The sequence below is a fragment of the Epargyreus clarus genome, unplaced genomic scaffold (assembly GCF_041222505.1).
Source record: "Epargyreus clarus isolate Ecla_fem2 unplaced genomic scaffold, WU_Ecla_fem_2.2 ptg000014l, whole genome shotgun sequence".
NCBI classification, from domain to species: domain Eukaryota; kingdom Metazoa; phylum Arthropoda; class Insecta; order Lepidoptera; family Hesperiidae; genus Epargyreus; species Epargyreus clarus.
This window is the reverse complement of record NW_027332222.1, coordinates 17,173,631-17,185,798: the sequence shown is the minus strand read 5'-3', so window position 1 is coordinate 17,185,798 and position 12,168 is coordinate 17,173,631. Positions and strand designations below refer to the sequence as shown.

The window sequence follows — 12,168 nt, the reverse complement described above, 5'->3', positions numbered from 1 at the left end:
TGCGTATCTGTAATCAATCCCTTATAGATAAATGTTCTTTTGTTTTGTTGACGAGGGGGAAACCTTCAAAAGGTACCCGACGCCGTGGGAGCGACGACGGGTTGTGTGGGACTTTTACCGCACTAAAACCCCCCTGGTGACCGTCCTCAGCACTGCGTAGAGGACTCTGGAATCTCCAAAGGAACGCAACCGGAGAATTGATAAATGTCCTAGCCGAGGTCGAATTACCTACTAAAAGGCAATTACTGAAGTATATTAAAAGTTATTTGTTAATATTTTTACAGGTAAGGACAGAAAAGATGTACTGAGGATACCGCCGAAGGACCATTGTTACAACGAACCATGTTTGAGACACGGGACTTGCATATCCCGACATGACAAGTAAGTAAATGTGAAAAATACTTGAGCGATTAGTTTTCCTTTTCAAATTATAAATTACCTATTCCTACTTTGATTCCTATTCTTATTATAATTTTAGTTCGTATTTTGATGAAAATAAAGATATTTATTATTAAGAAAAAAAAGTATATTTATTTTAGGAAATAAAAATCTGATATTATATAGATAGCTCCTAAGAAGTTACTCTTCATGAAAATCAGAAAAGTAAAATTTGAAAAGTGAACAATATTAAAATATTAATTAAACATATGTATTATGTAATGTACGTTTATAGAAATACTGCAATATTTTATATAAAAAGTATATAAGATGTTCTTTATTTATTATCTTGGGTGAAATGATAAAACTGTTGCTCTGAAAATATAGAAAAAGATATTTCTCTAATTTTGTTTTCTACCAACGAGCGCAAGTTGAGGCCGTTGTTTCGTGCGATGTACCCTGAGGGCGGTGTGTGTGTGTGTGGCAGGTACGAGTGCCACTGCTCGGCGCGCTACACGGGCAACAACTGCGAGGTGGACGCGGGCGACCCGTGCGCGTCGGCGCCGTGCCAGCACGCCGCGCGCTGCCTCGAGGACGCGCGCGGCGACTACACCTGCCTCTGCACGCCGCACTACCACGGCACGTACAACACACAACACACACTACACACACTACACACGTACATTCGTAAACATTACTCCGCGTAAATTACACCATGACGGCCATTAAATGACTGACAGAATTGTCAGCCGTTTAAGCCATTTAATGGCTTTGTTCAATTACGGCAATGGGATATCTATACTTATCTATGACTACACACACTACATACGCACTTGTCACACTTTTTATTATGACAATTAAGCGAGGATGAACGTGCAATAGGACATCTGTAATGTACTCCAAATTATTTAGAAATCCTACCTATGGTCTGATTCATAATTAGGTGTCCAAAACGTAAACAAATACGATTATAAAACGTATTGTAAACCTTAACACAAATTAACAAGCAACAAAAACTTTAACAAACTCAATAATAAACAAAAAATTGTTCCTATTACAAACAATTTAACCAACGCGCTATGAAAACGAGAAAACATTCGAATTCGATCACGATCACGAAAATGAATTACATCCACTACGAAACTTAAAAATGGCGGCAGAAAAATGTTTTGGATCCCTATTGTGTTACCTTATCACATTATAATTTTCTCCCATAACCCTTGTTTTTTATTATTACTACTGTATGGAACGAAATTTAGATAATATATATATTAGAAAATGTGAATTGATCTTAATTTATTTAGATTATAATTTTTTTATCGTTGTATTACTTCAATATCGTCAAAAATAAGAAACTTCCATTTGAAAGGTATTGATACATTTTGGTCACCAAATTATGAATCGGACTATAGAGTAATTTGTAGTCGACTTAACTTGGAGCACTTCATGCCAAAATCTCTCTCTTATCACTTTCCTTGAAACCAAAACTTGAATTGTTACCACCTTCCTCGAACGTAGCTTTGTTAAATTTCGTCCAACGAACGCCACGTCACCTTACAAAAAAATAGATTGTTAATTTTTGACATAACATTGTAGGAACGTACTGCGAGCTGGAAGTGTCGCTGAACCCGATATGCTTGGCGGGCCCGTGCCGCAACAACGGCAGCTGCAGCGTGCCGGCCGGGGCCGACACATACGTGTGCGACTGCCCGCCAGGTTACACATATTATATTGTATTTACTAGATCACATTAAAAAAAGCGCTCTTAAATTTTATATTAATATCATCACACACGTTGAAGATATTTATGTTGATGATAATCATATTTTTATTTATTATACACATGTATATGTATTTTTATATGTCACATGTGTTTGTTTTTGAGTGTCACATGTTTTTGAATGACAATTAATCAGAGGAGTTGTCAAGTTTCTCTATATATTTCGCAGGTTACGAGGGCCAGAACTGTGAGATTGACGTGAACGATTGCCAGGGGCTGACGGACGCGTGCTTCAACGGCGGCCGGTGCATAGATGCCGTTAACAACTACACCTGCGACTGTACTGGCACAGGTAAACACTGAAAATAGCTCGAAAGGAAGATTAATTAAAGGCAACACTAATGTTTGAATTTAGTTCATGTTACATTAGTGCGGGTTAGTGTGTATGTTGTGAGCGTGATGATACAGTGCGCGCGTGTGTGCGCAGGGTACACGGGCGCGCGGTGCGAGAGCAACGTGAACGAGTGCGAGGAGGAGCGCGGCGTGTGCGGCCACGGCGTCTGCTACGACACCTACGGCAGCTTCGTGTGCGCCTGCCAGCCCGGATACACCGGCGAGCGCTGCCACAAGGTAGCCGAATTACATTATTCCGTTGGATGATGTCTATATCGTCACTCGAAAGGCTTATAAGTCTAACACGCAAACTGGCTTCTTTGCATGTTAAACTTATAGTTTTTTTTTTATTATATGGTGTAGCAGACGAGTATGCAGTCCACCTGATGGTGAATGGCTACTACCGTCCATGGACATTTGTAATCGACTCCAGATAGGATCAGATATTCGTATCGGAGGTCGGTCACAGATGCGCCGCTACTCCTGAGGACTAAGCTGGAACGCCTTGGAAAACTATGTCTCCCTTACCACACCCTTCAAACCAGAACACAGCAGCGCTTAACACTGCTGTTATACGGCAGAAATAGCTTTGTGTTACGACTGCGGCGGTGGTGCCGCCGGAGTCGAAAAACAAAGGGTTTTATCACCTTCATAGCTTCTCCAATGTCCATATTAATATACTTTTTTTATTATATAGACAAAATAAATACCACCTGTTCTGTAAGTTTCAAGTAATAATATGGAAAAAATATTAGTTTGTGACGGCGATTTACATTTGTGGGTAACGTCGGTCGTGTCGCGTGCAGATGTCAGCGTGCGCGTCGGGCCCGTGCGGCGTGGGCGGCGCATGCGTGGAGGAGAACGGCGGCGCGGGCTTCCGCTGCGTGTGCGCGCGCGGCCTGGCGCCGCCGCTGTGCGCGCCGCCCGCCCCGCCCGCGCCCCCCGCGCCCGCCGCGCCCGCGCCGCCCGCCGCCTGCGCCGACCTCGCCTGCCCGCCGCGCTCGCACTGCAGGGACGGTGCGTATTATGTCTCCTTTAACACGAACGACCTCCGATCGGTTACAACCTTTAAGCTTGCGGAGTGACATAGGTTCCCTCTGCGCGTTCTACCGGCTTTACAATGGTTCCGAAGAACTATTTGACCTGGTGCCTATGTCACCATTCCTCCATCGCCCCACTCGCCGAAGGATGAAGTTCCATCCACCCTAACTGGACTCGTGGCGGTCCTCCACGGTTCGGTTTGCACGGACGTTCTTGCTACGAACGTGCAAGATGTGGAATGAACTTCCTCCTGAGGTATTCCCGGAGCGCTATGATATGGCGCTCTTCAAAAATGGTGCAAAAAGAGCTCTCCTTCAAAGCCGACGATGCATTGGCGGCTTTGATGGAGAGCTCTGGTGTTGCAAAAGTTCGTAGGCGACGTTGATTACTTTCCATCAAATAGCACGTCTGCTTTATCATTAGGCTCAAATATATAAAAAAAAATAAGGAACGTAAATTTTAAGTCACAACAATAAATCTTATATTCCTAACATTTTATAAAAATCTTGACAGGTGTTCCTACAATGGTAGCCGGGGTGCTGGTCACCAAGCAGGTCGTGTGCGTCTGTGATATTGGATATTACGGTAATAATCGTGGTACTTATTTGTAAATATATTTAAATAATGCATTATAAATACTGTACGTGTTGCGGTTGTGGTGCAGGAGCGCCGGGCCCCGCGCCCAACTGCTCGACGGCGGAGGCGGCGTGCGAGGCGGGCGTGTGCCTCAACGGCGCCAGCTGCCTGCGCACCGCCGACCACTTCAACTGCAGCTGCGCGCCCGGATACAAGGGTATGTGCTCCGAGCCTTCACTTTCAACAATCATGTTCAATACGAACAATCTTTATATATATATATATATATATATATTTCTTATGTGCGTGTGTATGTCACTGAACTCCTCCTAAACGACTAGACTGATTTTAATGAAATTTGTTGAAATTTGATGAAACTAGCTGACCCGGCAAACGTTGTGTTGCCATATAAATAAAAAAATGTTAGAGGTGAAAAACCCTTATCACTTAGGAGTATGAAAAATATATAGTAGCCGATTCTCAGACCTACTGAGTATGCATATAAAATTTGGTGAAAATCGGTAAAGCCGTTTCGGAGGAGTACGGTAACTAACATGTGACACGAGAATTTTATATATAAGATGTACGTCTACTACATATGTATAAGTTACTAAACACAAACATAATACTTTAACACTTAAGATGCATAATTTTATAATATGATATTTTTACAAGGGACATTTATTTTCTTAGTGCGCTGTGAAGTGGCCGGAGGGAGCGGTTTCCAGATGTAGTTTAAGTCGCCAGCACCACATTTTTATTTTATTTTTTGTTCGAGATTCCAACTTCACGACTACTGTTTAAGGTACTAGATGTGGCCTTGTGATCGACGTTCCCGCCTATGATAGTGCCTGTTCATTCCTTGTTTGTTAGTGTTTACGCGTATGGTGGAAATGTAATGTGATGATTATTTTATCAGCTGCAATTCATAATCAATATGAACATGTATTCAGTTCTTGAGTGTGTATAATTTTGATTTATTTAGATAATTTAGAAATCCATTATTTATTATAATAAATAATATGAGTATATTTTAAAATAATATTTTCGAAGTACGTTATACGCATTCAAATATTTATATTTCATTCACTGTATCATTGCCTTGTCAGAATCTTGATCGGCTTTGTCGGAGCTGCGATAGTGTTTCTAGAGTGTAGTGTCTACGATGTTGCTTACTCAATGTTATGCCCATTACTGGCTGTCCTGTGTACTGCATGAGTGAGATGTTGACGTTCTCCGGACTGCTGTGTTTGTTTCATTCTTACCTTTCCTTCCTGAAAATACTTCTCTTTTAGCCCTTTTTATTTTCTATAAGGACCATCTTTTCAAAATATGTAATAAGTTGGTAGAGATGTTACAATAATTCGTAATTTTTTGCATGATACTTTGAGATTCTTTTATATTACTATTTACTTAAGTTAGCGGTAGGTGTATTTGTTCATTTAATTTTTGTCTGCCTTACAAATTAAAATTAGATAATTTTTGTTTAGTAAATCTTTCAATGACTTACTCGTATGTATGACAATATAGTTATTATTATTATTATTAAAATAGTCTTAGTATTTTTGAATTATGTGCTTACAATTTAAAAAAATGCCAGTATAAATATGTCACCATAATAAAGATATAGATTAGTTATATATGTGTATAATGGTTCCCCGTGCAGGTGTGTACTGCGAGCTGGGCCCGGCGGGCAAGGCGCTGTCGGAGCTGAAGGCCGAGCGCTGCGCCGCCGCGCCCTGCGCGCACGCCACCGCCTGCCGCGACCTCGTGAGTACACCCGAGAGATATAAGGTTTTTTTTATTAAAAAAATATTGAATAAACAATATTTTTTAAGGTTCAATCAATTATACATGGGTCATCTCTTCATCATAATTCTTCTTTAGCATTCCTTTAAATTCCTATAAAATTTGGGATTCTGAAATGTGCCAAATCTACAGACAAATAAAAACTGGGTCCCTTCTAAAAGGACTTCAATTTGACAAAAAGAATCATAAAATTGACAATTCAAAAAATAATATATTAATAAAATATAATTAAATTGAAATATTGTCTAAAATCCGAAATTAGGAAGTGTAAATAACACGTGTGTGTGTGTGTTGTAGCCGGGCGGGTTCCGGTGCGAGTGCGAGGCGGGGTGGGGCGGCGCGCGGTGCGACGTGGCGGAGGAGCGCGGGGCGGCGGAGGGCGAGTGCGGGCGCTGCGTCAACGGCGAGTGCGGCGCCGGCGGCTGCGACTGCCGCGCCGGCTTCGGCGGGCCCGCCTGCGACCTGCCGCTCGACTGCCGCGCCGCGCCCTGCCCGCACAGACAGGTACACACTCATCTTATCACTAAACACGACAGATTTAACTAAAGCTTAACTGATAGAAAAAAAAACTAACAACACAATAAGTAAGTAAATAGGTACAAATAAAATCTTATTAATTGTGTAATACAGTTTATTGTTATATATAGACGTAGCATAATAAACAGAAACTTAGAAGTAAAACGGATATAAATTGTACTACAATTATATCGATAATCATATAATTAATCATAACTTGAAATAATGATATATAATTTTTATTTATTGTAACTTTAGGAATTGATTCTTTCATGTCAACGAAATTTTAATCAATATACAACACCAGAAGTTTACAATAGAAAATAATGAAAGTATGATTTATATTCATTTGTATAACTTTTTCTTAACTGGCTTTGCAAAGGAGCAGATTTCGCATTCGTATACATGCATTCCTGACTATATGTTGATATAATGTTGATGATTGTATAAATAATAGTAATTGCGTTGTTTAGGAGTGTGTGGAGGCGGGCGGAGCGTGGCGCTGCAGCGCGGCGGCGGCGGACTCGGCGTGCGCGTCGGCGCCGTGCCACAACGGCACCTGCCTCGCGCTCGACTCGGGCGTCGTGCGCTGCCAGTGCCCCATCGGCACCGGTGGTCAGTAACACCCTTGTTCTCTAGCTCGGCACTAGTGTGCTCAGGAGCTCAGGACCCTTGGGCGACTGAACTAAACCCGTCAAACAACTGAACCTTATCTTAAATTGCCTTTAAACAAAGGAGTACTCTTTTGTTAATACCTACCAAATTTATTTATTTTAATCAAGGTAAGTAGCAATATAAACATTATGTTGTTCAAAAATGTTGAAGCTTACATTTTTTATTCATGTTCTATTCATAGTCCAGTTTTATGTACTTATGCAATTACTATGGCATTATAACACTTATAAACTTTGGCCTACTGAACCAACGATCCAAGTTTAAATACTATAGTATTTTCACAATATTGTTAGCCAACATTATAATTAACCAACAGATCAGTTCGAAAATTTTTAACAATGTCCTCAAAAATTTCTAGTTTTCCACCTCCTATTTAGAGGACTATAGTATTATTACTTCTCATCATCATAGAATAGAAAATCCATAATCAACAAAGGAGAAAATTTGATGATTAATAATTTTATATGTAAAAAAAGCAATGATTTGATGTGTGGATATTTTATTTTATATACTTATAAATTAAATAATACCACAATTATATATTTTCTGAACCTGTATACAAAGTCCCTAATCTGTAAGCAGGAGTATCTCGCACTCTTTTGCCTTTCAAGTTAACAGCATAAGGCAACAGGGAGGGTGATCGCTTGTGTATGCCTCTTCCCTCGGGCGTCCACGCTGCCATCTTACATTCACTGCCCTTTTTGGTACTAACTGATATAAATGCAATTGTGGATAGAACAATGTCTCCACAACATAGTCTATTCCCTTCTCCAATAAATGATAATAAATCTTCCCTTTTCTTCAATCCTGGCCAATTTTTCAGTCTTTCCTCATCACCTGTAGGCACTGCTGTAATGTGAGTACCTAAAAATTTATCATAAATTTCATCTGCATCCTCAGTTTTAGTGACTGTGAGTGGCAAGTGTTCAGAACAGTACACAGTGAAAGTACAAGGTTCTGTACAGTCGACAAGGTCCACACGAGCTAGGCCAGCAATGAACAATGTTGCTCCTTTCCGTAAGTAATAGCTTTGAGGCCTTATCAGCGTCTTGGGTATTGTTAACAGCAGCTCCTCTGTACTGAGGAGAGACAGAACTTGGTCAGGATGGATTACCCCAGGCGTGTCATAAAACCATTTACTTTGTGCAAACACTTCATGTTTTTCATTTAAAGTCAACATTTTTGTTTGTTTCTCTGCTATATTTTCATCTTGTACCCTGTAGTCTGTAAATGTCCTTCCTATGTGACTAATGAGTGAAGGCATTTCTATGTGCTTCTGTCCTTGCATTTGTTCCTTTCGTATCTTTTTTTCAATTTTTATGAGCTTAGCTTCTGCTTTAAGTCTAGTGAATCTCTCCCCCATTTTCCAGGCTGAAGGCCTGTTTATTGGGAATTTGAGTAAATTGAGAGTGGTTCCCGGCCACCTACTCACTGTAGCTCGTTTGACAATGTCTACTGCTTGTACTTTGCAGTAATCAGACTGTAACAGTGCATTGAACAGTGAGCTTTTTCCAACATTAGTGCAGCCAACCAGAAATACGTCTCCCTTGTAAATCCAGGTTTTAAACATAGCATTTATGAGATTTTCAACTCCATATCCAGTCTTTGCAGATATTAGTCCTACATGTTTAATATTTGCTTTGGCCAGTTTAGTTTTGTTTATTTCTGTCATCAGAGACTCTTTTATTCGCTTCAGGTAGCCAATGCTGTCACCTGGCAGGAGATCCACCTGAAAACATAACAAAAATAATTTTAAAATTTTCAACAATATACCATTACTTTATTTTAATACATTGATTGTATCAAATCATTTTTGAAAAACATACACAACATACCTTATTTGCAACAATAAAGAGCGGCCGTTTGGTTCCAATGATGTCGACAATGCCTGGCCACAAGGAACATGGGAAGTCTAGCAAGTCTACCATGAGCAATACAAGAGACTTCACATACCTGAAAACAGAAATTTGGGATTGGTCATATATAGATCTCACACTCAACAGTTTTACTATTGTAGGACAATTTCACACTATTTTTATAATTACTAAGAAGTTGTGTTTGATTTGGTTGTATTGCCTAAATCTGAATAAGATGTCAATAACATACAAATTGATATACCTTATAGATTGCAAGAGTTTCTCATACTCTTCTGGTTGTACAGTAACATCTAGGGCTATGTTGTACTCCTTGAGGAAGTGGCAGCGTTGGCACTCAGTGGTCTTTAATTCCTCATCGTGCCGCCCTACAAATAGTTCACTTGGTAAATATCCCGGTATGGCAGGATCGTTGCAGTGGAGCAGGGCACCACAACCCCCACACGGGACCCGACTGATCCTTACGTTAGGGTCTGGTGTGCCATATTGTATTGACCAATCCAAACTGCTTGTTTCCTCCTCCACATCCTCACTAAGCTTAGTATCATCAAAGTGTTCATAGTTGACCATCCATCTTTTAATATTAGAGCGATCGAATTCCTCTTGTAGGTCAATACTGCTTGACTTTTTTATGTTAAAGTCATTCTTATCCGCCTCGGAAATAATTTTGTCGTCGTTAACTTCGATCGGAGTTGTTTTTGCAAAAGGAAGCTGGAAGGCATGTGTTGATTCTGGAATGTCCTCTGCATTTTCCTCTGGTAGCAACCTGTCTTTGTCCACATAATACTGTAACACCACCGGCAGTGGAGGTAGACTCTTTTCGTGTAATCGCACTAAGTCTTCATCTTTTGCCGTTTTAAGCTTTTTCGTGTAATATTTGATATGACCTAGTTTTAGTTTCTCGCTTTCCAAGTACGAGTTAAATAAAATTTTATCTTTGTATTGTTCATAGATTTGTTTTAAATCCTTGGTGTTATGTTTCGTTTCATTATTTTTAGCGAATGAATCCCCATTTGTAGCGGCGGCGTGATTAAAACGAAGTAAAACACTAGTCCTCCCGCATAACCTTAAAATGTTTGTTATCGGGTACACCATGTTGTGAAACACTGCGTAATGGTTATTATTTCACTATGTGTTATGTTATTACATAATGCAAATTTAAACAAAACTTCATTACGGTAAATTTAGTACAAAAAACACACTTCCATCGATTAAAGTTACTCGAACTTATGCGAATTAATGTTGTGACAGATGTACTATTGTATAATGTCACTTACGTCAAGATGGCGTCGTTTCGTCATGCGCTCTTGACACACATATGTTTGACAGTTCTAGTGTTGTGCGTTGCGATACTTTTACGTTCCGTTATTTTCATATTTAAGAAAATTATTTAATGAAAATTATTGAACAAAGTGGTACTTATTATTAACATGAACATAGTTAATATATGCTTTCATATGGAAATAACTTAAACAAATGCAAGTTACAATAAAAACACGACAATGACGTAGAATGTGTAACGACATCACTTTCATTAACACCGGCGGCTTTGAATGATTCAAATCACTTGTGTAAACTGGTGGTGCAATACAATGTGACTAATTTCACTATTTATGTATTTTTAATTAGCTTTTTCATTTTATACGCAACGAAGTTTTAAAGTAACACGGATGGATTTCTTACGCCAAATATTAATTTTACAGTTATTTTACTTTCAAGGTAAGGCTGACCTCAATGAACAAACTACAAGATGATAGAAGATATTTTATAATAATAATTAGTTTTTCTTTACAGGTAGATTCTGCGAATTAGACATCGATGAATGCGCATTGAGGCCGAAGATCTGCAAACATGGTGTCTGCATCAATGTTCCCGGTTCATATCAATGCTATTGCAAACCAGGTATAATAGAGTTTCTTATTGTAATTGTTATTTTATAATTCACGTATTTATATAAATACATGTTAAATATGTTTAATGCGCAGGTTATACAGGCGACAGTTGCGAGCAGGATATCGACGAATGTTTATCTTCGCCTTGCAAAAACGGCGGTACCTGTCAAAACTTGGAAAACAACTACGAGTGTTCTTGCATGGAGGGCTTTGAGGGTGAGATTATAATAGATCTGTATTAGAAATATGTTGCAAATTAATACATCAACAGTCATAATGTATTTGAATACATATTTTAATGTGTAAATATTTTTTGTAGGCAAGGATTGTTCGATAAACATAAACGAGTGCGCGGCGAACCCTTGCGCGTCGGGCTCCACGTGTGTGGACGGCATCGCCAGCTACACGTGCGTGTGCCAGGAGGGGCTCACTGGACCACATTGTGAAGTCGACATAGATGACTGTGAGGTAACGCTATATTTAAATACTTTTTCTTTTAACACATACTATTTTATAATTAATCTTATTTGACAATTCAAATAAGCTTTTTAAATATTAAATTACTTGATATTTACATACATAATTGATATTGATATTTTTTTATATCTGTGACTATGACACACACCATAAATAAGTGGAAACAACATTTAATAATGTTGTGATATTATTGTATATTAGAGTATAATATTGATGAGCGTGTTGTTGTCGCAGTCGGTGCCGTGCCAGCACGGCGGGCGCTGCCAGGACGGGCTGAACGCGTACACGTGCGAGTGCGCGGGCACGGGCTACACGGGCGACGACTGCTCCGTCAACATCGACGAGTGCGCGCCGCAGCCCTGCCAGAACGGCGGCACCTGCTTCGACGACGTCAACAACTACCACTGCAACTGCTACGCCGGCTTCACTGGTACCTTGCTTAGCCCTTTATTTCACGCTTCTTACACGTCTTCATCGATACCATCGATGTTACGAGTTTACTAGGCAGGCAGTTTGGCAGCTACAATGAGATAATTTGTTTTCGAAAATATTCTATTGTACAACATAAATTTTACAATATTCTATAGTTAAGATTACTATTCAAGGGAAGGGAGACTTACATGGGAACAAGGGAAGAACGTTTATACAGAATATTTTAACAAAATAACGTACTTATTTATCACGCTACGTCAGTTAGGCCCTTAATCCTGTATGGTACTGAATACAGATGTCCAGGAAAAATGTTCACTTACTATCATGTGGACTACTCATTAGTTTCCTACTTCTATTCCCATAAAAAAATATCATTTGGAACGTT

The 12,168-nt window shown here is 39.6% G+C and overlaps 2 protein-coding genes across 3 annotated transcripts in view; one reads left to right on the top strand and one right to left on the bottom strand.

Moving 5' to 3' along the window:
* The window catches only part of crb (cell polarity complex component crumbs), a 57,193-nt gene that overhangs the window by 26,873 nt on the left and 18,152 nt on the right, over positions 1-12,168 (top strand). For both annotated transcript variants that reach the window (XM_073079296.1, XM_073079295.1), the window contains exons 5-19: positions 285-381; positions 866-1,017; positions 1,975-2,094; positions 2,328-2,450; positions 2,586-2,728; positions 3,298-3,508; positions 4,046-4,117; positions 4,197-4,325; positions 5,775-5,878; positions 6,215-6,421; positions 6,907-7,048; positions 10,777-10,884; positions 10,968-11,090; positions 11,194-11,342; positions 11,586-11,781. In XM_073079296.1, the coding sequence (XP_072935397.1) occupies positions 285-381; positions 866-1,017; positions 1,975-2,094; positions 2,328-2,450; positions 2,586-2,728; positions 3,298-3,508; positions 4,046-4,117; positions 4,197-4,325; positions 5,775-5,878; positions 6,215-6,421; positions 6,907-7,048; positions 10,777-10,884; positions 10,968-11,090; positions 11,194-11,342; positions 11,586-11,781 (2,076 nt within the window). The remainder of the gene's footprint in view (positions 1-284; positions 382-865; positions 1,018-1,974; positions 2,095-2,327; positions 2,451-2,585; positions 2,729-3,297; positions 3,509-4,045; positions 4,118-4,196; positions 4,326-5,774; positions 5,879-6,214; positions 6,422-6,906; positions 7,049-10,776; positions 10,885-10,967; positions 11,091-11,193; positions 11,343-11,585; positions 11,782-12,168) is intronic.
* On the bottom strand, positions 7,591-10,274 carry LOC140747062 (nitric oxide-associated protein 1). Its single transcript, XM_073079297.1, has 3 exons — positions 9,227-10,274; positions 8,944-9,061; positions 7,591-8,837 (listed from the first exon to the last, which is right to left on the bottom strand). The coding sequence occupies exons 1-3, from the start codon at positions 10,075-10,077 to the stop codon at positions 7,644-7,646; spliced, it is 2,163 nt and encodes a 720-aa protein (XP_072935398.1). The 5' UTR covers positions 10,078-10,274; the 3' UTR covers positions 7,591-7,643.

What these genes read in the sequence shown, in the direction of transcription:
- LOC140747062 (XM_073079297.1), bottom strand. Translation starts at nt 10,077, where the DNA reads ATGGTGTACCCGATAACAAACATTTTAAGGTTATGCGGGAGGACTAGT. An exon ending in AAACTCTTGCAATCTATAAG is followed by an intron (nt 9,062 to 9,226) that starts GTATATCAATTT and finishes TTCTGTTTTCAG; the next exon opens with GTATGTGAAGTCTCTTGTAT. An exon ending in TCTTTATTGTTGCAAATAAG is followed by an intron (nt 8,838 to 8,943) that starts GTATGTTGTGTA and finishes TTATGTTTTCAG; the next exon opens with GTGGATCTCCTGCCAGGTGA.